A 27823-nucleotide genomic window follows, 5' to 3' on the forward strand; every position below is an offset into this window, starting at 1 on the left:
CTTTAAATGGTTTCTTATTCTTTAACCTTTAGTTTCCAGGAATATTTTGTGAGGATTTTACCACCTTTCTTCACCACGCATGTGTAAGTTCCTTCATTAATTGCATTGGCAATGATACTAAGCTTATTGTCCTTCATGTACAGGTATCCGGGGTATGAATACTCCAACAGTTCGCCATCTTTGTACCACCTGAAAAAGTAACAGCATTCATTACAGAGTGCCTGCCACCTCTTCCTCAGGACTTCTCATTGCTGCTTCACACCCACTGAAGTTTTGAAGAGTAGTCTTGGTTGTAACACAGGAAATGTCACGGTCATGCAGCACCGAAGTGAGCCCTTCGATGTTGAAATTCAACCCCCCCCCCACCCTTGCCCCATCAAATCCCCCCGACTCTGTTACTCACCTGTACTGGGGGCAATTTACAGCAGCCAATTAACCCACCAACCCACACCTTTGGGAAGTGAATGTACAAACTTCACACAGCCAGCACTCGAGGTCAGGCCTGTACCCAGGTCACTGGAGCTGAGGCAGCAGACAATGTGCATAGCAAGATCCCACAGACTGCAAAGTGAGAACAACCCAATGATCTGTTCCAGGAATGTTTGAGGGATAAATATTGGTCCAGAACTGGGAAGATGAATTTTCATTGAAATCGTGCCTTTGGACTATTTACATCACTGGACCTCCAACTCCTTGTTCGATGTGGAGAAGTTCCTTTCATCGTGTGCAAGTAACCAGCCAGTTAGTTGCCCTTGGATACGCTGGAATTTGTCAAGCTTGTTAACCAGCCTGCAACCCTTCACCCAGTGTAGGTGGAGGACACAGGACATGGTCACAGGAAGAGTAGGAATCATTGGGCCAAATGGACTGGGCACAATCTGGGTGACTCTGTGGTGGGGCTGGGAACAGGGGGGCTGGGCACACCCTAACCCAGCGTTGGGTCTCAAGTGATGAGGAACCCCCAAGTGGTGGAGGAAGGAACACTGTCCCCCCACCTGTCTAAGCTCAAATGTCCGATATTCAGAGATGTTTAGTGAAACAAGTTAACCTTTTAAAATAAATGTGTAACAAATTAAAAACATTAAAATAATTAGAAACATTACATTGAAATCAGGAATATTTACTTTCATCTTTTGATTTCCAGACTGGGAATCCCCACCAATGAATGGAAACCCTCCTAGCCCCAGGGACCTGGGCAGACAGACTCCAGGTGGGGCAGAACTGCATGTACTCTGCATGGAGTCTGCTGGTGGGTCCCCTCAATTCCCAGCTCCAGCCAGGATGATTGACCAATACGATCCCATCTCCGATGGGAATAATGTAAAATTTTACAGCGAGCGTTCTGGATTGAAGCAGCAGGTGGCGCTGATACTCTGCTGGCACCAGTTATGGGGCCAGTGATCTCCTTATGGTGAAATGGGGACTCATAAAAAGGGTTTTATTTACTGAAGCTTCTGGTGTTTAAACAGAAAATGCTGGAAATGCACAGTAGGTCAGGCAGGAACTGTAGGAAGAGAGACGACATTTAACAATTCAAGCCAAAGACTTCTCTCCACAGACATTACCTTGACCAGGTGAAGGCTCACAGCTCCTCCAGTGCTTCATCGCCCAACACAAAACTAAACATCAACCAACATCAGCAAAGCCATGGGTGCTCCCATTGAAAGGTACAGACCGCTTACGGGGCTTGTCAGTTTCCCCTCGCTGCTCAATCCAGAACCAGGGGCGAGGTCTCACAATAGGGAGTGACCATTCAGGGCTGTGCCAGAAAGCTCTCATGGACAAACCTCAAAGATTCCAGCTCCCCTGAGTGTTTTAACGTTAGGGGAAATTGTAATCCCCCAGGACTATAATCCCATCTTTATCACAATTACTGTCTACATTGCTGTTCCTTGAGCTCCTGCTGAGTGTTGGAGGTCGGCCATACACCCCAGCAGTGACAACACCCTTCTCGTTGCTAATCTCTATCCTCGTGGCCTTGCTTGAGGAGCCTTCTAGGATGTCCTCCCTCAGTACTGAAGAGATGCATTCCTTGACCAACAGTGCGGCACCTCCTCCCGTCTTACACCCCTGCCTCACCTGAGAATTCTGTACCAGGGACCCTGAGCTTGCAGTCCTGCCAGTCCATCTGCCGCGTATCCGCTACTGTGACCAGAGGTTCCCGTCTTCAGCTCAACCTGCTGTGCCTGGGCCTGAGGACAGGGTGGGTGACAAGTCCCAGCCCAACCCCACAGTTTCCCTCTCCCTGCTCCAGCCGTCACTGGACCTCAGTCAGGAACAGGACATCGGGCACTTCTCCCCCCCACTCCAACATCTGCCCAGCTACAAGGAATTGCTGCAATCCAGGAACTGGTTTATTTTTATCTGCCCTGTGGCTTGCGTGGTGCTGGATTGGTTACAGTGAACCCACTGCTTAGTTAACATGCAATCCCAGCCAACACACACAAGGCTCTGGAGAAACCACAGATATTGTTTATCTTGGAATAAATTTGAGAACCCATGCCAGGCCTGACCAGTGGTGTGAGAATCCTGAAAAACTTCCTCATGAACCCTTCCTGAAAGGCAAAACTAACATGCAAGAAAAATAATTTTCATTTCAGTGACACGACACCTCTCACTACCTGAAATCGGCCTGGACACAGACAGCCTGCAGTGGAATGGCAGAAGGAAAATACAAGGCTTATGGACTGGAAGGTCCAAGTGTCTCCACCTGAAAGCCCAGCTCATCAAACCACCCCCCCCCCCCCCCCCCCCCTCCCCATGGTTGGTTGAAGCCATTCAGCCAACTTGTAGCATCTCCAAGTCTGTGCCCAGCCCTGGTGGCTGAGGTGCAGACACAGAGCTTGCTCTCTCTGGACAGAGGGCACTAAGCCAGACCGCACTTAAACAAGAAAAGTCTTTGTAATTCATCCACCACTGAGGATATAATGGTGCAAACTACAGCAAAGGGCTTCTTGAGCAAGGCATCTGGTTTCTGAGGACCCATGTCACCATGGACATGTGCAATTTAATCATCATCTTAAAGCTCTGGTACACTGTTTACTTCCTCACCAGGGCCTCGTTCCTTAGCATTTCATTTTCAGATCCTTAAGCTGCAGAAATAATTCAGATAATAAGCATCTATTTAAATTAGACTGAGCTGTGAACAGAAGATCAAAGCGGGGATTTAATTCCCTGCACAAAGAACAATGACCAGTAATATTTCCCATAGAGAAGTGGAGATGTTAAGCAGCGTTAAACTGATTAATTCCATCTGAATAGTGGTGGATTGGGTGCACTGGGTTCAAATCCCCTGAGATTAAAAGTCTCTGTCTTCTGGTTATAAACCCTCTGCAGAAGCTACGATGCAATGGACAAGCACACAGAGGAACAAAGTACTCCTATTTCACACACAGTTTCTGCCCCCATGGGGAAAGGTCATCACGGCTGGCATGGTGGTGGAGCTGGAGGCGTTATTGCCAGCTTGTGCTGGAACCAGGTAAAGGGATCTTTATACTTACAGTCAGCAGAGCTGCCTATTGCTGGCACTGGCCGCACTAACTGGAAATAAATGAAGGTGAAGCATGAATATGGAGCACACTACACTTACTGCAAGGTTCCCTTCTTATGGGCAATCTTCTGTCCACAACGAACCGTGACTTTTCTTCCTTTGGGAACTCGTTTAACCTTGGTCCTGGGTGGGATGGGAGTAGGGGCAATGGTGGGAACTGGAGGGTCTGCAGAACAAATGTTTTCACAATTAGATCCATTTCTAGTTTATTCATCTTTCAAAACCCACATCTGGGTGTGTGGGAGGGAGGGAGGGAGTGGTAATACCACATGCAATTTAATCATCAATCTATTCAAAGCTCTAGTGACCTCTGAGAAAGCGTGCTGCTTTCAGTAGTGGGTGCAGTGTGTGATGGTTTGTTTACTGACACTGTCTAGTCTAATCAGGCCACCAAGAATGTGATTGTAACAGTGCAGCTCTTTCACGCACTCTGCCACGCTCCGGAGAAGTGTGAGGTGGTACACTTTGGAAGGACAAACTCCAGGGCAGAGTACTGGGTGAATGGCAAGGAACTTGGCAGTGTGGAGGAGCAGAGGGATCTGGGGGTTCATATTCACAGTTCATTGAAAGTTGCCTCACAGGTGGAAAGAGCAGTTAAGAAGGCCAATGGGATGTTGGCTTTCATAAGTCGCGGGATTGAGTTTAAGAGCCGCGAGGTGATGATGCAGCTTTACAAAACTCTAGTTAGGCCACACTTAGAGTACTGTGTCCAGTTCTGGTCACCTCATTATAGGAAGGATGTGGAGGCATTGGAGAGGGTGCAGAGGAGATTTACCAGGATGCTGCCTGGATTGGAGCGTATTGAATATGAGGAGAGGCTTAAGGTGCTAGGGCTTTATTCACTGGAAAGGAGGATGATGAGAGGAGACATGATAGAGGTATATAAAATATTGAGAGGAATAGATAGAGTAGACAGTCAGTGCTTCCTTCCCAGGGCACCAATGTTCAAGACGAGAGGTCATGGCTTTAAGGTTATGGGTGGGAGGTTCAGGGGAGATGTCAGGGGGAGGTTTTTCACCCAGAGAGTGGTTGGTGCATGGAATGCACTGCCTGGGGTGGTGGTGGAGGCAGATACATTGAACAGGTTCAAGAGCTTGTTGGATGGGCATATGGAGGAGTGTGGGATGGAGGGATATGCGGGAGGAATGGGTTAGGTAGTGTGAGGGTGGTTTGATGGACGGCACAACATGGTGAGCCGAAGGGCCTGTTTTGTGCTGTATGGTTCTATGGTTTTTAACTGCAGGCACCATTGTCTGTCCATTTAACATTTAATGACAAGAAGGATTTCTTTTTGTGTCTACTTTTTGTGATATTTATTAATGACTTAGATGAGGGGGTGGAAGGGTGGGTTAACAAGTTTGCAGATGACACAAAGATCGGTGGTGTTGTGGATAGTGTGGAGGGCTGTCGAAGCTTTCAGAGGGTTATTGATAGGATGCAGAGCTGGGCTGACAAGTGGCAGATGGAGTTCAATCCAGAGAAGTGTGAGGTGGTACACTTTGGAAGGACAAACTCCAAGGCGGAGTACAAGGTAAATGGCAGGATTCTGGGCAGTGTAGAGGAGCAGAGGGATCTGGGGGTTCATATCCACAGATCACTGAAAGTTGCCTCACAGGTGGATAGGGTAGTTAAGAAAGCTTATGGGATGTTAGCTTTCATAAGTCAGGGGATCGAGTTTAAGAGCCGCAAAGTAATGATGCAGCTTTACAAAACTCTGGTTAGGCCACACTTGGAGTACTGTGTCCAGTTCTGGTCGCCTCATTATAGGAAGGATGTGGAGGCAATGGAGAGGGTGCAGAGGAGATTTACCAGGATGTTGCCTGGATTAGAGAGTATGGATTATGAGGAGAGACTAAAGGAGCTAGGGCTTTATTTATTGGAGAGAAGGACGATAGAGGTGTACAAAATATTAAGAGGAATAGATAGAGTGGACAGCCAGCGCCTCTTTCCCAGGTCACCAATGCTCAATACAAGAGGACATGGCTTTAAGGTAATGGGTGGGAAGTTCAAGGGTGATGTCAGAGGGAGGTTTTTCACCCAGAGAGTGGTTGGTGCATGGAATGCGCTGCCTGGGGTGGTGGTGGAGGCTGATACGTTGGTCAAGTTCAAGAGATTGTTAGATAAGCATATGGAGGAATTTAAAATAGAGGGGTATGTGGGAGGAAGGGGTTAGATAGTCTTAGGAGTGGTTTGAAGGTCGGTACAACATGGTGGGCTGAAGGGCCTGTATTGTGCTGTATTGTCCTATGGTTCTAGGATCTGGAATTCTGGTCCCAGTTACAAAGTAAGAGGAAGTTAAACGAGCTTTGCTTTGCTGAGAGAGCGAGGGAGGGTGGCGGAACCCTTGTGCATGCACACCTGAGGCAAGACAGACACTGATCAAACTGGACTGAGAAACCGCCCTCATGATTTCTGCTGTTGGCCCTCTGTGACTGTGGGAAACATTCAGAATGACCATGGGCTGTGGGCAGGTTGAATCGGCTGCTCCCGCTGCCAGGGTGAGAGGTTGAGGAAGGTGGCTCCATCTGACAGCGGAGAGTTGGTGGGTGAGTGCTGGTCCACAATACTGTACCTCTGCAGAAGTTACAGCTGTACGGGCAATGCTTCTTCATTAACGCACGATGGTTTTCACAGAAATCGCTCTGTGCCCAGGAAGGGCATTCATCCAGTCTGTCCAGGCAACCTTCAATTAAAGAAATAATCGGACTCATTAGCATTACTCCTTAGCGCTCAACAGATCCTTCAGTACAACATCCCTCATCTTTATCTATTGCACACCCTGGCCCTGTCCTCCACAGCCCCATAACTCGGAGCATTAACTTGTTGACCTGCTCCTCCTCTCGGTGTGGAACTTCCCTCCGTCTCCACAACTGTCCCAGGTCTGTGTGGCAGGGAGTGAGAGGCTGTGCCAGAGGCACCATTTCCAAAGACACTGGAGAATGCAATGCAATAAAAATCTTTGAATATCAAAGATTCAGGGGCACAGTAGTGTAGCAGTTAGTGTAACACTACTACAGCACCAGCAATCGGGGTTTGATTCCCGTCGCTGTCTGTAAGGAGTTTGTACGTTCTCCCCGTGTCTGCGAGGGTTTCCTCCGGGTGCTCTGGTTTCCTCCCACATTCTAAAGACGTACAGGTAGGTTACCAAGGGTTTAAAATGGACGGCGCGGGCTTGTTGAGCCGGAAGGGCCTGTTACCGTGCTGTGTAAATAGTAAAACTTTAAAAAATTTTTTTTAAAAACTGCTTGGGGGTAGTCGTGATTCTCCACCAATGAACAAGGCTTTTGTGTTTTCCAGTCACAAGCAGAACTTTTACATGCCAGATGTTAAAAAAATGTCCCTTCAAGTAGAAGACTATAATTAGCTAACATTACAGCACAAATCCCATCTGTGACTCACATGTGTGGGATTTACAGCACAGAGCAGGCTGTTCAGCCCATCTATCCATGCTACTGTTCATGAAAAAAGTCCAGAAGCGGCTTGGTGACAGGAGACAGAGGGTGGCGGTGGAGGGGTAAAACCGGAAAATTGGTTTATTATTGTCACATGTACCGAGGTACAGTGAAAAACCTGTGTTTTACATGCTATCCATACAGATCATTTCATTTTATCACATCAGTACATTGAGGTATCACAAGGGAAAAGCAATAACAGAACTGTTACAGCTACAGAGGAAGTGCAGTGCAGGCAGACAATGAGGTGCAAGGTTATAACGAGGTAGATTGTGAGGAAGAGGAAATGACAAGGAAGATTCCATTTTATTTTACAAGGGAACCCTTCAATCGTCCTATAACAGCGGGATAGAAGCTGTTCCTGAGCCTGGTGGTACGTGCTTTCAGGCTTTTGTATCTCCTGCCCGATTTGGGGGGATGGGGGGAGGGAGAAGAACATAAGAAATAAGAGCAGGAGTCGGCCATCTGGCCCGTCGAGCCTGCTCCGCCATTCAATAAGATCATGGCTGATCTGGCCGTGGACTCAGATCCACCTACCTGCCTTTTCCCCATAACCCTTAATTCCCCAACTATGCAAAAATCTATCCAACTGCATCTTAAATTTATTTAATGAGGAAGCCTCTACTGCTTCCCTGGGCAGAGAATTCTCTGGGAAAAGCAGTTCCTTCTCATCTCCGTCCTAAATCTATTCCCCTGAATCTTGAGGCTATGTCCCCTAGTTCTAGTCTCACCTACCGGTGGAAACAACCTTCCTGCCTCTATCTTATCTATCCCTTTCATAATTTTATGTTTCTATAAGATCCCCTCTCATTCTTCTGAATTCCAGCGAGTATAGTCCCAGGCGACTCAATCTCTCCTCATAGGCTAACCCCCTCATCTCCGGAATCAACCTGGTGAACCTCCTCTGCATCACCTCCACAGCCAGTATATCCTTCCTCAAGTAAGGAGACCAGAACTGCACGCAGTACTCCAGGTGCGGCCTCACCAGTACCCCGTACAATTGCAGCATAACCTCCCTGCTCTTAAATTCAATCCCTCCAGCAATGACGGCCAACGTTCCATTTGCCGCCTTGATAACCTGTTGCACCTGCAAACCAACCTTCTGTGATTCATGCACAAGCACTCCCGAGTCCCTCTGCACAACAGCATGCTGCACCATTTAAATAATAATCTGATCTGTTATTTGTCCTTCCAAAGTGATGACCTCGCATTTACTAACATTGTCCTCCATCTGCCAGACCCTTGCCCACTCACTTAACCTATCTATATCTCTCTGCAGACTCTCTGCATCCTCTGCACAATTTGCTTTTCTATCCAATTTAGTGTCATCAGCAAACTTAGACACACTACACTTGGTCCCCTCTTCCAAATCGTTAATGTATATCGTGAACAGTTGTGGGCCCAGCACCGACCCCTGCGGCACCCCGCTCACCACTGATTGCCAACCAGAGAAACACCCATTTATCCCAACTCTCTGCCTTCTATTGGTTAACCAATCCTCTATCCGTGCTAATACCTTACCCCCAACTCCATGCATCCTTATCTTGCGGATAAGTCTTTTATGCGGCACCTTATTGAACGCCTTCTGGAAATCCAAGTATACAACATCCATCTGTTCCCCTCTATCCACTGTGCTCATTATATCCTCAAAGAACTCCAGTATGTTTATCAAACAGGACCTGCCCTTCCTGAATCCATGCTGTGTCTGCCTGATGGAACCACTTCTATCCAGATGTCTCGTTATTTCTTCCCGAATGATAGCTTCAAGCATTTTCACAACTACAGACGTTAAGCTAACCGGCCTAAACAGTGGCGTGACATTCGCTGTCTTCCAATCTGCCGGGACCTGCCCAGAGTCCAGAGAATTTTGGTAAATTATCACAAATGTGTCCACTATAACTTCTGCCATTTCTTTCAGGTCCCTGCGATGCATCCCATCAGGACCGGGGACTTGTCTACCTTTAGGCCCACTAGTTTGCTCATCACTACCTCTTTAGTGACAGTGATTGTATTGAGGTCCTCACCTCCCATCGCATCTACAACATCTCTCTTTGGCATGTTAGACGTGTCCTCCACCGTGAAGGCCGAAACAAAATAGTTGTTCAAGGCCTCGGCCATTTCCACATCACCCAATATTAAATCCCCCTTCTCATCTTCCAAGCTGCTCTTTTCTGCTTTATATAATTATAAAATCTTTTACTATCTGTTTTTATATTTTGCTCTAGTTTACTTTCATAATCTCTCTTCCCTTTCCTTATTGCTTGCTTAGTGGTTCTTTGTTGCTTTCTAAAGTTTTCCCAATCTTCCAGTTTCCCACTACTCTTGGCGACTTTGTCTGCATGAGCTTTTAGCTTGATGCCTTCTTTTATTTCCTTAGTTATCCGCGGCTAGCTCTCCCCACCCTTCCTGTCCTTGCTTTTAACTGGAATATACTTTTGTTGAGCACCGTGAAAAATCTCTTTGAAAGTCTTCCCCTGTTCCTCAACTGTCCCACCACATAGCCTGTGTTCCCAGTCTGCGCTAGCCAACTCCTCCCTCATCCCGTTGTAGTCTCCCTTGTTTAGGCATAATACACTGGTTTTAGATCAAACTATTGCACCCTCCATTTGTATGAGAAATTCAATCATACTGTTATCACTCTTTCCAAGGTCTCTAACTACAAGATCGTTAATTTTACCGGCCTCATTGCACAGGACAAGATCCAAGATAACATTTCACTTGTAGGTTCACTAAGATGCCATTCAAGAAAGCTGTCATGGATGCTTTCTATGAAGTCCTCCTCAAGACTGCCTCAACCAACTTGATTCGCCCAATCTATGTGGAAGTTAAAGTCCCCCATGACAACTGCCGTTCCATTCTTACATGTGTCAGATATTTCTTGGTTTATTGCCTGTGTCACTGTAATGTTATTATTCGGTGGCCTGTAGACAACTCCCACTAGTGATTTTTTTCCCCTTTACTGTTCCTAATCTCTACCCAGATGGACGCAACATTCTGCTCCTTGGATCTTGTATCATCTCTCACTATCACCCTGATCTCATCTTTAATTAAGGGCGCTACCCCATCTCCCTTACCTTCCTGCCTATCCTTCCGTATTACCTGATACCCTTGGATATTTAATTCCCACTCATCTCCACCCTGCAACCACGTTTCTGTAATGGCCACTAAATCATACCCTGTTGTACTGATTTGTGCCACAAGTTCACTGGCCTTGTCTCGAATACTACGGGCATCAGATAAAGTTCCCTTATGCTCATTGCCCTTTTAGAATCCACTAACCTTTGTGTCCTTTGCGTTGGACTTCTCTGTTCTCCAGTCTTACTTTTTTCTTTTCTAACTTTTGCTCTGGTCTCTGCTTTGCTTCCCTCTGTCTTTCTGCATGGATTCCCATCCCCCTGCCATATTAGTGTAAACCCTCCCCAACAGCACCAGCAAACAATCCCCCTGGGACATTGATCCCAGTCCTGCCCAGGTGTAGACTGTCTGGTTTGTACTGGTCCCACCTCCCCCAGAACTGGCTTCAATGACCCAGGAATCTGAAACCTTCCCTCCTGCCCCACTGCTCAAGCCACATCTTTATCCTAACTGTGCTGCTGTTCCTGGTCTGACCAGCACCTGGCACAGGTAGTAGTCCTGAGATTATTACCTTTGAGGTCCTACTTTTTACTCTATCTTCTAGTTCCCTAAATTCAGCTTGTAGGACCTCATCCCACTTTTTTCCTATAATGTTGGTACCTACATGCACCACGATAACTGACTGTTCACCCTCCCCTTCCAGAATGCCCTGCAGCTGCTCCCAGACATCCCTGACCCTTGCACTTGGGATGCAACACACAACCAGGAGTCCCGTTTGCGGCCACAGAAGCTCCTGTCTGTTCCCCTTACCATGGAATCCCCACCACTAGAGCTCTGCCACTCTTTTTCCTGCCCTCCTGTGCAGCAGAGCCGCTCACGGTGTCATGATCCTGGCTACTGCTGCCTTCCCCTGATGAGCCATCTCCCCCAACAGTATCCAAAGCGTTATATCTGTTTTGGAGGGAGATGACCGCAGGGGACTCCTGCACTGCCTCCCTGCTACTGCTCTGCCTGTTGGTCACTCATTCGCTGTCTTTCCCGAGGCCTTTAAACTGTGGTGTGATCAACTCACTAAACGTGCTATCCACAACATTCTCAAAGTGAATCCATGCACAGCTCCAGTGCCGTCATGCAGGAGTGCAGCTGGATACACTTCCTGCACACGTAGTCATCAGGGACACTGGCAGCCTCCCTGAGTTCCCACATTGTGCGGGAGGAGCACGACATCTGAGCTCACCTGCCGTGACTGAAAAGCTTTGAGGGAAAAGAAAGAGACAGAAAAAAGACTAAAAACCTGCCCTGTAAGAGAGAATGTCCGGGGTGGGCGGGGTCTTCGATTACGCTGGCTGCTTTTCCGAGGCAGCGAGAAGTGTAAAATCCCATCTGATTCACCTTGTGTTCACAGGTCCGAGTACAGAGTATGAGAATTGGGGCATTACACTGGTTAGATGGCGTGTGGAGCACTGTGTGTGGTTGTGGTCACCACACTGCAGGGAGGAGGTGGTTGTGCTGGAGAGGGTGCGGAGGGGATTCACCGGGATGTTGCCTGGATTGGAGGGGATTAGTTACAAGGAGAGACTGGCTAGGCTTATACCCTGGAGTAAAGGTGGCTGGGGGTGGGGTTTGTGCTAATGAGACATAGATAGGTTCTGACTATCCGCCCTATCAACAAAAGCAAGAGGGGCATCGTTTTAAAGTGAGGGAGGAAGTGGCTGTGCAGTGAGGCCACCAATCCCAGGAGGGGGTGGGTTGGGAATTTGTGGCTGGATCCAGAACTACACCTTTCCAATTCCAAATCCAACTCCAGACTTTATCTCCCAAGAATAAATGACTACATAACAACACACCTTGGCCACAAGGTCCTCACAGTTCTTAGGGAACAAAATAACACTGATGTCAGTTCCAGCCATAGGAACCAGTAGAAATCAGAATTTGTGTCCACTCGATTATGGGACAGCGTTGGGACCATCAGGGAGGCAACAGAAGCTGTCAGTGGTGGAAGGAGCCGTCAGGTTCTCAAGACCCTACCTCAGCCCCTACAAAAGTCGAACGGAAACTCGTCACCCTCGACCCTGAGGGATTTCCTGAGAAGAAAAGTAAAACAGCAAAGCAGAATCTCACCGTAAAGCCTCCAAATCCCCCACATGTCGTCCTGAGTGATTTTGTCCTTTCCTGTTAGAGTGGCATTTCTGTTCATGATCGCATCCGAGTTCAGCGAGTGCATTAGACCGAGGCTATGTCCAATCTCGTGCGCAGCAACGTGCACCAGGTCAGTCAGCCACACCACTGCAGTACAGACCAGTCACAGCGTCAACCGAGTCACCTGGGGAACCATGTCCACATCACGTGTGGAAAACACGGTCTCCTATCAGTGTGCTGCTGGTAGGTTGGACACTCACTCCCAGAGCTTTAGATTCACGCATGCAGTACGAGGTAACATCTAGGGCCTGAACCGATAGTACAGAAGCACGAGTTCAAATCCCAACACAGCCACTGGGGAAGTCGAATTAATTAATTATAAATAAGTTAGTTAATTCAATAATTTGTTATTAAAAGACTAGCATTTAGTAAAGCAACAATGAACCCACTGTTATCATAACCCCCCGTTTCACTCTTGTCCTTGAAGGGATCAGCTGTACTCTCTCCCTCTGCCGACACGTGGCCCCAGGCCCATAACAATGACTTGGGAACCACTCAGTAAAGCACGGTGGGGGTGGGGGGGGGCTAAAACCCACCCACCCAGTGACACCCACATCCTTGAACCAACACTGGAATCGTTCAGTGTTATTTGTCACCACAGATGCAGTTTCCCATGATGTGGAATATTTGATGCTACATGACCTTCCCAGATCTACCCTGGGATAAACTCAGACCAACACTGCTCAGGATTTGGGAGTTCTGTAGCAAAGCTGCATTCTTTCACTGAGGCTGCCAAAATTGCTGTGTTTAGAATTAATTACATCTGAGCAACAACAGATTAACGATTGTGATCAGTTGAACTAACACTAAGCCACTCAGACGGTTTCTTAATGGGAAAGACAGAGAAATTCAAAGGGAGCATTTCATATCTGTTTTTGATTACATTTTTAGCATTAGAAATTATTAAAGCGCTTTGGTTAATAAACTGTAGTTTTGTCAAATGAATAAATGTGTCCAATTTATCTGTGCCTATTTTAACACTTATCAGCCCTGCAAATACCGGAACTACCAGAGTGTAACGGGGAGTGTTCAGAACGTTCCTCTGTAGCACAGTAACCTTACAGGCTCACCTTTCTTCCAGCTGAAACGAGTTTTACCCAATATCCAGTGCTCATAGTCATCAAAATGGATTTCTCCATTGGTTGGAAAGAAAGCATGTGCTAATTCTCCGGTTATTCCATCGAAACAGGGATGAGAAGGAGTTTGCAGGCAGTCGGTGTGATTTATGGAATAAAATCCTAGGAGAAAAGGCGACAAGTCTAATGTAATGGGTTTGTAGTCTAGTTATCTGATCAAAGGGGACTTAGGATCAAATGTGTCCATCAAATTCCCTGCTACTTTACAACTTGCAATGAATTATTCAAGTTCAGTTGGATTTGGTTTGGTGTTGAGGCGTTTCCCGCTTCTCTCTTTGAATGAACTGATCTGCAATGGGACAGAAACATTCACACTCACAGAAGTCAACACTGACAAAATAAAACTTCACAGAGGCATAAATAGCTGAAGAGCAGTAAGGTGATGGCAAACCCAGTCATGGAGCTTTGAGGTTTAGGGAGAGAGGGAGAGAGGGAGAGAGGGAGAGAGGGAGAGAGGGAGAGAGGGAGGGAGAGAGGGAGAGAGGGAGAGAGGGAGGGAGGGAGGGAGGGAGAGAGGGAGAGAGGGAGAGAGGGAGAGAGGGAGAGAGGGAGGGAGGGAGAGAGGGAGGGAGGGAGGGAGGGAGGGAGGGAGGGAGGGAGAGATAAGGTATAAGATATTGATTTATTAGTCACATGTACATCGAAACACACAGTGAAATACGTCTTTTTGCGTTACTGAGAGTGTTCTGGGGGAAGCCCGCAAGTGTCGCTACTCTTTTGGCGCCAACACAGCATGCCCACAGCTCCTAACCCGTACGCCTTTGGAATGTGGGAGGAAACCGGAGCACCCGGAGGAAACCCACACAGACACAGGGAGAACGTACAAACTCCTTACAGGCAGTGGCTGGAATTGAACCCAGGTCGTTAGCGCTGTAATAGTGTTACGCTAACTGCTATGCTACTGTGCCACCCCAGAGAGAGGGACAGAGAGAGAGAGAGACACACACACACACACACACACACACACAGGGGGAGAGAGAGTATGGGAGTGTGGCAAAGGAACAGGAGAGAGGGGGCGAGATCAGATTAACAGAAGAGAGCTAAACTGGGACTAGTTGATCAATTTGTCAAACATCTCTGGTGTTCTGTCTGGAATGCCTTTACAACTTCCCTTTGAATAAAACCGTTACCTAAGCTCACCTATTTTAATATCAGAGTTGACATCTGGAGGAACCTCAGTAAAGTTGAAAGGAGAAACTTCACTCCACATTTGAAAAGCAGCAGCGATTCCTCTCTCTGTGTCCTCCTGGTTCAGGGTCTTTGGAAAGGATACAATTCTGTGAAGAGAGGCAATGTGGTTCCTGAAATGATGTAGATGGGAGTGTGAACACATTTAGAATCGGAAACTCTCCCCTCTGGAACGAACTTCATTTCTCTGTGGCTCCCAGTCCTGTACCTTGATTAGCCGATAGTGAGGGTCAGAAGTACGGGGAGAGGATGAGCTCACTTCTGCCCTCTGAGCCTGAGCTGTTGCCCACGTGATCACAACTCCTTCCCCAACTACTGTTGGCTGTCAAAATTCCATCAATCTCAGATCCAGAATTGGCAATTTACCGAGTATTGACTGGTGTTCGCAGAAGGGAGAACTCCGAGAAAACCCTGTGGATAAAGTTCCAATTTTCAGACTTTCCCTCCAGTCCCAGACTCTCAAAGAAATGGAAAAATTCACAGTTACAGAGTTACACTCTCTGCCTGAAGGGGTATAGGGTGAGGCACCTTGTGTGAATGCCAGAACCCACTGGCTGCAGGAGAAAGAGCTGGGAGTGTCACAGAGTCACAGAGCATGGAAGCAGGCCCTTTGGCCCAACCCATCCATGCTGACCAAGTTGTCTACCTGAGCCAGTCCCATTTGCCTGCATTTGGCCCATTTCCCTCTGAACCTTTCCCATCCATGTAATGGTCTCAATGTCTTTTAAACATTGTAAGTGTACCCGCCTTAACCACTTCCTTATTCCATATACTCACCACCCTCTGGGTGAAAAAGTTGCCCCTCAGGTCTCTTACATCTTTCCCCTCTCACCTTAAACCTGTGCCCTGTAGCTTTAGACTCCCCCACCCTAGGAAAAAGACAGTGACCATCCTCCTTATCAATGTCCCCCATGATTTTATAAACCTCCATAAGGTCACCCCATCTCTCCCCTTTCACTTCCTGCTAATACCCCACAGGTCTGCCTGGAAACGTGGTTTATGTTGACTGAAGTGAACTCCACAACCTCCCTGCATTTGGAAGGTTTCACTGGAGTATGCACTGCAACAGTTCCACAGTGAGAAAAAGTAAACTTTGAGGCTTGCAATGCAATGTCGGTTGTTCAACTTTGAAATTTACTGACAATTTATTATGATCTGCTTTGCCAAACAATGGTCTCTTCACCGTGAACATACACCTTATCTGGGTCAATTGGACTGCATGACTTTTTATCAGTAAGTTCAGTTAACAAGGTCTAATTGGAGCCCTGTTCCCTGTGATAAGGCAATATTGGAACACAGAACAGCACAGCACAGGAAGAGGCCCTTTGGCCCACGATGTCTGCGCCAAACACGATGCCAAATTAAACTAAATCTCTTCTGCCTGCACATGGTCCACGTCCCTCCATTCCCTGCACATTCATGTGTCTGTCTGACAACCTCTTAAACACCATGATTGTATCTGCCTCCACCACCACCCCTGGCAGCCCGTTCCAGGCACCCACCACTCTCTGCGTAAAAGACTTGCCCCACACATCTCCTTTAAACTTTCCCCCTCTCACCTTAAAAGCATGTCCTCCAGTATTTGACATTTCTACCCTGGGAAAAGATTCTTAAATTTTTCCCCTCTTACCTTAAACCTGCACCCTCTAGCTTTAGACTCCCTTCACCTGGGAAAAAGACGGGCACCATCCACCATTGTCTACCCAATATCTGCCTCTCATAATCTTATGAACCTCTATCAGGTCTCCTCTCAGCCTCCACCGCTCCAGAGAAAACAACCCAAGTTTGTCCAACCTCTCCTTATAGCTCACACCCTCTAATCCAGGCAGCATCCTGGCGAACCTCTTCTGCCCCCTCCCCAAAGCCTCCAAGTGGCAAACCAGAGTTTTACACAGCTGCAACATGACTTCCCGACTCTTCTACTCAATGCCCCAAACGATGAAGGCAAGCGTGCCGTATAACTTCTTTACCACCATAACTACTTATGTGGCCACATTCTGTGACCTATGGACCTGAACCCCAAGATCCCTCTGAACATCCATGCTGTTAAGGGTCCTGCCATTAACTGCATTACTTTCCCCTTGTATTTGACCTCCCAAAGTGCAACACCTCACACTTGCTCGGATTAAACTCCATCTGCCATTTCTCCGCCCACATCTGTAACTGATCTACATTCAGCTGTATCCTTTGATCTACATTCAGCTGTATCCTTTGATAAACTGTCCACAGCTCCACCAACCTTTGTGTCGTCTGCAAACTTACTTAACCGCCCATCTAGATTTACGTCCAGGTCATTTATATATATCACAAACAACAGAGGTCCCTGCACTGGTCCCTGTGGAACATCACAGGTCACAGACCTCCAGCCAGAATAACACCCTTCCACAACTACCCTCTGACTTCTATGAGCAGGCCAATTCCGAATCCAAATTCTTGCAGAAAAAACTGTTCCTCCAGGAACCTCTTTGACAGCCCAGTGGCCAGCAATGAACTAGTCACTAGAGACTCCAACCTTTCACACTGCAGATGAAATTATCAAAATCAAAGACAGGTGCAGGGTGGCTGATTATCATCCTGTTTAAAAATGAATACCTGGCAGATGGAAGAAACCTTAACAATCAATGTGAAAAGCCGTGTTTGAGGTGGGTGGTGCAATCCGCTCACAGGCATTGAAAAGAACGGCAATCTTCCACCCAGTTTTACCATGGTAGATTGATGCAGAGACAGCGGCATCACTGATGCAGGGCCCGTCACTGGATCCAAGCTTCTCACATCGCACCCCGGCAGAAACTTCACAGGAGTGTGATCAATTACAGAACCATTTTTTTAACAACAGAATTAGTCAGATTTAACTAAATGGATGGATAATTTATCAATGATTTCCCTTGGCAAAACGCTGAAGCAATTTTAATTTATATCACTGTATATTCCCACAAAATCTCATGTAGATTTCAGTGAACTAGTGGATGTGACATGAGGCAGGCAGAGACCATTTCATCTGCATAATGAGAGCAACATGAATAATATATCATTTCAGAGGTGGTTAGGACAACTATTTCCTGTCACAGTGTTAAAATATAAAGAACAATGAATAATAAAAGGAGTGATTCTGTGCTGAGAGATTTTAATCCCGTGGTTTTGCCTGGAGCTCTGTACCTCAGTGACAGGCACCTCCTCACTGTGTCACTGCACCCTGTGGTGACCGGAACATTCCCCGCCAGCGTCTGGGTCAGACCAGCCGCCTCCCGGTGCAACCGCAACATTCACCACACAGCAAACCTCGGTGATCCCACAACGTCCCCACAGGTCTGGCAGACCAACCACTGACTGCAGCACAATGTGAGGGAGGTGACGTGACCGGCCCTCTCATGGGGAACCGGCCCTGGGGACTGGGAACAGACAGCAGAGGCACCTCCTGATTCCCGAGAATTGCAGATCCCAAGAAAAGCAAAAGAGGAAATTTGTGTCGGAGGCCTGGGGATGGGCGGTGGCACCGGCCCAGTGTTATGTTCCAAGGATTAATGAAGCTGTAATAGGATTAAAACATGGGGTGGGGGTGTGTGTGTGTGGGTGGGGGGGGGGTGGGGAGTGTGTGTTGGGGGTGTGGGAAGAGTGTGTGAGGGATGTGTGGGGGTGTGTGTGGTGGGGGGTGGTGTGGTGGGGGGTGGTGTGTTGGGGGTGTGCGTGTGTGGGGGTGTGCATTTGGGGTGTGCATGTATGTGGGGGTGTGTTTGGGGTGTGTGTGTGTGGGGGTGGTGGTGTGTTGGGGTGTGTGTGGGGGGAGTTGGGTGGGTGTGTGGGGGAGGGTGTGGTGGGGGTGTGTGTTGGGGGGTGTGTGTGTGTGAGGGGTGTGTGTGTTGGGTGTGTGTGTGTGAGGGGTGTGTGTGTGGGGGTGTGTGTGGGGGTGTGTGTGGAGGGGGGTGTGTTGGAGGTGTGTGTGTGTGGGGGTGTGTGTTGGGGTGTGTGTGGGTGGGGGGGGGTGGGGGGGTGTGTTGGGGGTGTGGGAAGAGTGTGTGAGGGATGTGTGGGGGTGTGTGTGGGGGCGTGTGTGGTGAGGGTGTGTGTGGTGGGGGGTGGTGTGTTGGGGGTGTGCGTGTGTGGGGGTGTGCGTTTGGGGTGTGCATGTATGTGGGGGTGTGTTTGGGGTGTGTGTGTGGGGGTGGTGGTGTGTTGGGGTGTGTGTGGGGGGAGTTGGGTGGGTGTGTGTGTGTGAGGGGTATGTGTGTGTGAGGGGTGTGTGTGTGTGGGGGTTGGTGTGAGGGTGTGTGTGTGGGTGTGTGTGAGGGTGTGTGTGTGGGTGTGTGTGTGGGTGTGGGTGTGTGTGAGGGGTGTGTGTGTGGGGGGGTGTGTGAGGGGGTTGGTGTGAGGGTGTGTGTGAGGGTGTGTGTGTGGGTGTGTGTGAGGGGTGTGTGTGTGGGGGGGGTGTGTGAGGGGGTTGGTGTGAGGGTGTGTGTGAGGGTGTGTGTGTGGGTGTGTGTGAGGGGTGTGTGTGTGAGGGGTGTGTGTGTGTGAGGGGTGTGTGTGGGTGTGTGTGAGGGGTGTGTGTGGGGGGGGTGTGTGTGGGGGTGGGGGTGGGGGGTGCGTTGGGGGTGCGCATTGGGGGGGGGGCGAGAGTTAGTGAGTTCTCTCAGTTCTGCTCCCCTCACACACAAGAGGACGTCGTGCACTGACGACACATGTGGGACGATGTGGGAACCACAGACTGTTCCACAGATCGGGCAGAAGGTCCTGATGAGGTCCACTCCTCGTCTCACCTCCGTCTGCTCGTGATGCACGGACTTGAGGTTCTCAGCCCATCCCCGACATTCCCTCCCCACGTTGAGCAGTCGTGGACCAGGGATTCCCAAGGGTCAAAGGGACACTGCATTTCTTCCAGGAGTTTTGGGAACATCCTTGAACCTTTCCTCTGTTCACCTGACAATCTCCTCCCACGACATGGTGCCTGTTTCAGGAGTCCGGAGTAAATGCTGGAAACTTTGGGCCAGTTCACATATCTCAGCAGCCTCCTGGTGAAACTCACCTCTGCCTTCAGAACACCTGCGTCTTTTAACTAGTGCTGCTGGCAGGGAATGAATGATATCGGTGGAGAAAGTGGGGGCAATACTTGGTGTGGGGCAGATGGGCCTCATTTCACCAGACACCAGCTCCAGCAGTGAGGGAGGATGGAACTGTTGTCTGCAGTCCTACTAATCACACCTCCTACATTCCCTTCCGAGGTTCCCAGCACCGATCCCCATGGAACACCACTGGTCACGGACTTCCAACCAGAAACCATCCTTCCACCACCACCCCTGCCTCCTATCACATCACCAAGCCAATCGTGGATCCAATTAACCAGTGCGCCCTGGATTCCTTCTGGACCAACCTGCCACGCAGGACCTTGTCAAGTACCTCAGTGAAGTCCACAGAGGCAACATCTCCCAGCCTGCCTTCATCAATATCACAAACAGCAAGAAGGACAGTGATAGATTGCAGCCAGTGCAGACACGATGGGCTGCATGGCCTTATTCTGACCTGTAAGTATTCTGTGATTCCATGACTCCAGGTGAGGAGAGTGATTTAGTTCAATTCAAAAGCAGGGTGGTAAATGTGAAGGAACAGACCAGGGAGGCTTTCGACAGCACCAGGCAGGGTGTGACGTCGGGGAGCAGATACTTACAGACAGATCTCCAGCCAACAAGTCATTCAGAAGTGAAATACTGAGAGTTAGGGCCAGTGTGTTCCTGCAAAGAGGAAAGATAAAGATACCAAGTCCAGGGAACTGGATATCAAAGGTTATCCGGGTTGGGTAAAGAAAAAGGAAGCAGACCTGGAACTGGTCGGACAGGTGTGTGGAGTGTGAGGGGGGTGCTTCAAAAGCATTTAGGAGGGTAAGGAAGGGGAGGAAGTATTACTGTCCCCATCTCCTGGGTACTGACCCACGTCTGCCAAGGAGGCTCCATCAGCAGGGAGAACACATCTCGTTCCTCTTCCTGTCCTGATCTTTAAGGAAATTACAAAACAACAACAGAAAGGAAGATTAAAATAAAATCTGAACTGCCTGATGCAGAATTTAGAGACAAACTGTAACACTCCCATGATAATGGGTTTAAACAGTTCACCCTGTGACACTGTCTCACACACTGAGGCAGAAATCAGGCTGGTCTCAGCGAATGGCTTTGCAACCACTTCTAGCCTTGAAGTTGGTGAGATTAAGACCTACCACAGGAGGCAGTCAGTGTAGAAGGTAAAACAGGACAAGAGAGATGGAAGGACATGGGGTCCGAGGGACATCAATGAGACCTGCTGAGATTGATGAATAACACGACACGGTCCAGACTGGATGATAGGGCTTTAACTTTGGGGCTTCTGGGGAGGCATTATACTCAGGGCTGGTGGAGCAGGGATCCAGGAGTTTCAGTCTGGAAGTTTTAAAGATGAGCCATTACTGAATCGGGCGATGGCGTCGGTGAACTCGGGGGCAGGAGGCGAAAGGGGCACAGCTTTGGACGTGAGCAGTAGGTTTGGGCTGTGGGCAGTAGGCCTTGTCTACAGAAAGTGACGGAGGGAGCGGTCTGGGCTTTGCTGGTCCACCCTGCAGGAGCTGGGGTTCAGGGCAGAGCTGCGCCAAGGCTGGGTAGTCAATGTTACACCGATGGAAATGAAGCAGGTTGTCATCAAATGTCCCAGAATGAGGAACGTTCCTGAACGAACTCATGGAAGTCAGACTGAGAAAATGGAACAAAAAGATCAGCTGACTGACTTTTGCCCTTCCGGTGGTTCAGACAACTTTAGGCCTTTATGTATAAATAAATTCAGACTTAAAGTGGGAACCACAGCACAGTCAAGTTGCGGGTGAGGCTGGGAATTATGAAGCAGGGTAGCTCAGTGGGAGTGTTGCTGTCACCAGAGCAGGTCTGGAGCAACAGAGGACCAAGTGGTCCGTTACAACAGGTGGAATCAGATCTCCCCACAGCCTCCCACGTGAAGTAAACAGAAGGTAAGGACAGACTCACGTTTCCTGTCTCAGGGAGTCCACGGACAACGAAGTGCTCACTGTTATAAAGCAGGAAACGTGGTGGCTAATCTGTGCACAGCAAGATCCCACAGGTCAGATGGTTGGTACTTAGCCGACTTACAAGGAGAGGCTGGACAGGCTGGGACTGTTCTCCCTGGAGCGCAGGAGGCTGAGGGAGGACCTGATAGAGGTTTATAGAATCACTAAGGCGTAGATAAGATGGATGGTCAGTCTTTTCCCCAGGCAGGCGAATGTAAACTAGGAGACACAGGTTTAAGGTGAGAGGGGAAAGATTGAAAGGGGATCTGAGGGGCAACATTTTCACCCAGAGGGTGGTGGGTGTGTGGAACGAGCTGCCAGAGGGAGTGGTGGTGCGGGTACAACTTATAGTGTATAAAAGACATTTGGACGGGTACATGGATAGGAAGGGTTGAAGGATTTAAAGGGATATAGGTCAAACGCGGCCAAATGGGACTGGCTCAGGTGGACACCATGGTCGGCATGGATGAGTTGGGCCGAAGGGCCTGTTTCTGTGCTTTGTGACTCTGTGACACTCCCAGCTCCCGTCCTGCATCGGTGGGTTTGCTGCACAAACTCACGGTGCCCCCTCCTGTACCCCTTCAGGCAGTCAGTTCCAGGTCCCATACACCCCGGGAGAGAAAGGTTCTCCCTGGTATCCAAGCTTTATCTTAACTCCACACTGCCTCGTTACTGACCCCAGTGCTCAGGGAGCAAGTGGTGTCCTGAAGTGGGGATGTCCCAGTGTGTGAGAGACTGGTGTGTGTGTGTGACCCGGTGTGCGTGCGTGACCCGGTGTGCGTGTGCGTGCGTGACCCGGTGTGCGTGTGCGTGCGTGACCCGGTGTGCGTGTGCGCACGCAACCCGGTGTGTGTGCGTGACCCAGTGTGTGTGTGTGTGTGTGTGTGTGTGCGCGACCTGGTGTGTGTGTGTGTGTGTGTGCGCGACCTGGTGTGTGTGTGTGTGTGCGTGTGCGTGCGACCTGGTGTGTGTGTGTGCGCGCGCGACCTGGTGTGTGCGCGGCCCTGTGTGTGTGTGTGTGTGTGCGCGCGCGACCTGATGTGTATGTGTGTGTGTGTGTGTGTGTGTGTGTGTGTGCGCGCGACCTGGTGTGTGTGTGTGCGTGCGTGACCTGGTGTGTGTGTGTGTGTGCGTGTGTGACCTGGTGTGTGACCTGGTGTGTGTGCGTGTGTGACCTGGTGTGTGTGTGTGTGTGCGTATGTGACCTGGTGTGTGTGTGTGTGTGTGTGCGCGCGCGACCTGGTGTGTGTGTGTGTGCGTATGTGACCTGGTGTGTGTGTGTGTGTGTGTGCGTGCGCGTGCTGGTGTGTGTGTGCGCGCGACCTGGTGTGCGCGGCCCAGTGACGTTGGAGGGAAGACAGGGACCACCCTCATCTTTCATCTCATAACGATGTGTAACTTGGTCCATTAGTGATTGGACAAAATGGTCACAGTGCAGGGGTCACGGCGTGGGGGGGGGTGTCATAGAGCAGGAGGGGTCACGGAGCAGGAGGGGTCACAGTGCAAGGGTCATGGAGCGGGGGTGTCACAGAGTGGGGGGTCACAGTCCGCGGCAGGGTCCGTTCTGGAACCCGGGAGGTTGTACAATGGGCAGTTACTCAGGACCCTGTCGCTGAAGAGCTGGGGACCGAGCCTCGGAGTCAGAACCTCACAGAACAAATGAGTAAACACTCGTGATGTTGCAGCTTCCTTTGTCCTTACTTGTAGGTCAGGTTGAAGTGATCCCATTTCAGCATCTGCGGAGTTAACGTGTATCTCTTCTTCCGAGCCGGGTGTTCCTGCCCTTGCCTCCCCGGCTGCTCCACATCAAGCTGCACGAAGCTGGGAAAGGCGCCGTGTTCCTGGAGTGTAAACCAGAGTGCGGTTGGGAGCAGTTTTTACAAAACAGTCGCTGCAATATTTTCAGTTGGAAAATGCTTTCAAAGTAAAGATTACCACCGGTCCCTGTGACGTTGATAATAAAACCAGCAGAGTAACAGCAGGATACGGTCTCCGGGAACAACCAGCGCAAAGGAAGCTTCATGATTTTAGCAACAATGACATTAATATTTAGCCTTAGGTGGCTCAAAGTTTGAGGCTTCAGTCTGAGCAGCTTTTAGCTGGGGTACTAATTGCTGCAGTGGTGTAAAGGGGGCAGGTGCTGGGATAATGTGGCTTCAAATGTCCTGAGGGGCAACTTGTTGGACCTTTCAAATTAACACTGAGCAGCAGTTGACAAACAAGGTTAAATATCGAAAAATTCTTCAATAATTTAGACTTGAGCAGAACTGTTTTCCTCACACAGCCTGATGCCAGAAGTGGGTGGAGCAGAAAAGAACAGATTTTCTCAGCCTGGCTAGTTGACAATAATTAGATCAGTGGCTTAGACAAAGTCTCCGCTCTCAAACACCCCTGTAATCTGGACAGAGACATCCAACCAGACTCTGGGAATTAACCTTCTCAGGACGTGCAGTTGCCTGGATTTTATCGCCCATTTTCTGAGACCTGTTGGTGGTGATGATGGAGTGTTTGTGGGTGGTAAAGTTATCTGGATGGCCATCAGGTCTGATAGGAGGAGCAGCTGTCTCGCTGGGACGGGGTTAGGCTCCTCCAGTTTATTAACTGCACAGAGCTCTGGTTATGAAGAATAGAATCAGAAAGCACAGATTTTGGCCTTTCAACCCAACTCACCCATGCTGAGCGTGTCTGCCTACCCCCGTCCCATTTGCCTGCATCAGGCCCATATCCCTCTACGCATTCCCTATTCAAGTACCGTCCAAAAGGCGGCAAGAATTTTAAAACCTTGCTTTTGAATCTGCCCCAGCCTTCTCTTCCCCATCTCTAAATCCATAATCCCTTGCAATCTCCCTCTGTCCCTCCAATTCCAACCTTTGATTGTGGTTAGCGTAATGCTTTATAGTGCCAGAGACACGGATTCAATTCCGGCTGCTGTCTGTAAGGAGTTTGTACGTTCTCCCCGTGACTGCGTGAGTTTCCTCCAGGTGCTCCGGTTTCCTCCCACATTCCAAAGACGTACGGGTTAGGAAGTTGTGGGCATGCTATGTTGGCGCCGGAAGCGTGGCAACACTTGCGGGCCACTGCAGAACACTCTACGCAAAAGGTGCATTTCACTGTGAGTTTCGATGTACGTGTGGCTAATAAAGATATTTTATCTTATCTAATCACCCCCCCCCCCCCACTTGCAGACAAGCATTGGAATTTGCTCCCTGAACATAGAATATATCCCTGCCCTTCCCCTCTCCCTCGCACCCCATCCCCCAGGTCACTCCCTTCACCCACAAACCACCTCATGCACTGGCTGTCACATTTTGTTTGGTAACATTCCTGTGGATATGTGGACCTTCACTGAACAAAACCCGCTGTAGGCACGATAGCCTTTTGCTTTGAATATCATCAACGGCCGACCATCTCGGCGTCTGGGGCAGAGGATTCTGACCTCCAGTGTGACGGTGATTCCCTCCACTGAGACCCTGCACGTCCAAAACTTCCAACCTGGGCAAACGGTCTCACTACATCCCTCTAGCAGTCCCTCTCAGAACTTTTATCTCAGCCAGATGGTGTCTCAGTCCCCTAAAGCCCAGGTAAATGGAACAGGTGCATCACCTCTCATGTCACAAGTTAGGCAGGAGTCTGTAGCTGTCAGCCCTGCAGATGTGATGACATCCAGATGTGGTCTCAGCAGAAGGATAGACGTTGAAGGGTTTTGGCCCATGTTCCATGTTCTGTGGCAGGGTGTGTTGGCAAACACTTCCCATCGCCAGGAAGCGAGTTCACCGTCCACCCACCAGACAGGGAGCAGGAGGAAAGAAATCACCATCACTAAAGGCTAAAAGGGGTCAAATTATTCACATCACACACAGTGCCCCAGTCTGGTGGCCTCACACTTCACACCGTCAAACCCTCACCAAGCAGATGAGGGGAATGATAAGTATTCCTGGCCCAGAGAACCTTCCCTGGCACAAACAGGAATGAAATCGACAGATGAAAAGTCCAGGCAATTGGTCACCAGCCTGAAACGTTAACTCTCTCCCCCTCCATAGATGCTTTCTGACCCGCTGAGCAACTCCAGCAGTTTCGGATTTTACAGGACATCTGCCCTTGTTCCAATGTGGATAATTTGAATGCAATTTTAGACAAAACTCTATTAGAAGATTTTAATGAATTTCAGTAACTAAAGGGTTAAGGTTTATACTTACTAACTGAAGTCTCCAGGCAGGAAATGCATCTGCATCATGCTCTCCAGGTACAAACATCAATGTCACTGCGATGCATATAAACACTTTAGTCAGATAATCTTCATCCTTGGAGCGATGAACAAACGTCATATCTATGAAAGCTCAGATTCCCCGGTTTTTCGGTGTCTGGGCTCAGATGCCTGTCAGGGGTTTGCTGTTGCTGTGGGTTTAAGCACAACACCACTGAGAAAGTGGCTTTCAATGGCTCTATTTAGTTCAGTAGCACCAGCACAAACTGCACTTCCGAGTAGCTGCCAGAGCCAAACTCTGTCACGTTACTTCAGATGCAGATCTCGAAGGTCTCCATCCATCTGGAAGAACTCTAGCGAGGAACAGCTGGGCAGTCTGCAGTTTTGGTGGGTTGGCCTTATTTCAGCACAGTAATCAATGTCAGATGTACAGTCAGCGGGGAACAACAAGGAACACAGCCAGAAGAGCGATGGCTGCAGTTAACTCCACAACGGACAAGTTAGAGTTGGAGCACATTCATTGTATGGAGAAATGTGCAAGACCCTTGCCTCAAAGCTGCATTTCTGTGTAGGTTTTGTCCGAATAGAATTAAATAAACCAACAGTACTTTCAGGATCTATTGGAGGTCTTTGTGTACAAATGTTTGACATAGACCCTACTCCACTTCCTGACATGACTTATAACCTATGTGCCAACAACAAGGTACTTGATAAATATTCTTGGGAGTGCTGGAAATATTCAACAGGTCCGGCAGCATCTATGGAGACAGACAAAGAGTTACTGATTCCGGTCAGTCTGACAAGTTACAGGCCCAATACACTAACCCCGCTTCTCTCTCCACGGACACTGCCTGAATCGCTGAGTATCTCCAGCATTTTCTGTTATTTCACGTTTCCAGACTGTGCTGTATTTTGGTCTGAGGGTTGTGCTCTTCAGAACATGGAGGTGAAAAGTAGGTGCTGGCAATAACAGTTACAGTTACTGTGGCAATGAGAACTGTAAGGGTTACTGGAGCAACAATCCAGGGATACAGATTCCAAAGACCTTCCAAAGAACGACCACAATAAACACTAAACAAAGCCAAAGGATCTCAGTCTGGTGAGAGTCGTTTAGATTTTATCTCCGATAATACTTCATTTTGTTCCATTGTCCAAATGTTTATCAGTGTTCTCCTGTGTTTTTCAGGTATGTACCTGCCACATGTGTGGCACCACAGTCCAGGCGGAGGTGCGCTGAGGGGCGGTGGGACTCTAGCTGTGCACATCAGCTCGATGAGGGAGATTAAACCACAACTTGGACAACCTGTGGTGTGCAACAGCATAACTAACAGCCACAATATCCAAGGTGTAGTTACTGTTCCAAGGTGTTTGTTCACAGTTCCCCACTTCCTTTAGTCAAAAGTCCACAACCACCCAGATGCAGAAACTTTGACCAATGTTGGAAACACCCAGCAGGTCAGACAGCATCTGTGAAGCAAGTTAATGGTTTGGGTCAATGATTTTTGATCAGATGGTGCTGAGTGTTTCCACCATTTATCATCTCCCTCAGTCCGCCTGCGGTGAGCACCAGCTACACGTTCCCCTGGGAATCTGGCCATGGCAGTTTGTGCTCTGACCCTTCACTTGCTACCCCACACCGAGGCTGTGCTTTGCACAGAGGTCATGGCTCTGATGCAGCCTCAGTTACTGGGGAGCTCCTCCTCCTCAAATTCAACCACGTCACCAGGAGCCAAAAACAAGCAAACAACTCGTCAATCTTATCGACTTTGACACACCGCCCTCAAAGTCACTCCCTCCACTTCTGACACCTCTCTCCCCTTTCTTGATCTCTCTGTCTCCAGCCCAGGAGACAAACTATCCATTGACATTTACTACCCGCCCACCGACTCCCACAGGAACCAGACCACACCTCCCACCCTGTGGAAGGACACCTTCCCTTTCTCTCTGTTTCTCTGTCTCTGCTGTATCTGTTCTCAAGATGAG

At 49.0% G+C, this 27823-nt stretch overlaps 1 protein-coding gene across 1 annotated transcript; it reads right to left on the reverse strand.

Moving 5' to 3' along the window:
* Positions 1-6: 6 nt before the first annotated feature.
* mmp23ba (matrix metallopeptidase 23ba) lies at positions 7-26072 on the reverse strand. The gene is made up of 8 exons (XM_052039113.1): positions 25833-26072; positions 23338-23477; positions 14553-14689; positions 13347-13514; positions 12199-12363; positions 6123-6233; positions 3590-3716; positions 7-189 (listed from the first exon to the last, which is right to left on the reverse strand). Exons 1-8 carry the CDS (start codon positions 25959-25961, stop codon positions 15-17), a joined length of 1152 nt encoding a protein of 383 aa, XP_051895073.1. The 5' UTR covers positions 25962-26072; the 3' UTR covers positions 7-14.
* Between the last annotated feature and the right edge of the window lie 1751 nt (positions 26073-27823).

Source organism: Pristis pectinata, chromosome 26 (assembly GCF_009764475.1).
Source record: "Pristis pectinata isolate sPriPec2 chromosome 26, sPriPec2.1.pri, whole genome shotgun sequence".
NCBI classification, from domain to species: domain Eukaryota; kingdom Metazoa; phylum Chordata; class Chondrichthyes; order Rhinopristiformes; family Pristidae; genus Pristis; species Pristis pectinata.

Bases quoted from the DNA above. Each gene is read 5' to 3' on its own strand.
- mmp23ba (XM_052039113.1), bottom strand. From the start codon at position 25,961: ATGACGTTTGTTCATCGCTCCAAGGATGAAGATTATCTGACTAAAGTG. The intron at 23,478-25,832 runs GTAAGTATAAAC...TTTACACTCCAG, and splicing joins CTGCCTGGAGACTTCAGTTA to GAACACGGCGCCTTTCCCAG. The intron at 3,717-6,122 runs GTACAGTATTGT...TTTGTTCTGCAG, and splicing joins CAGCTGTAACTTCTGCAGAG to ACCCTCCAGTTCCCACCATT.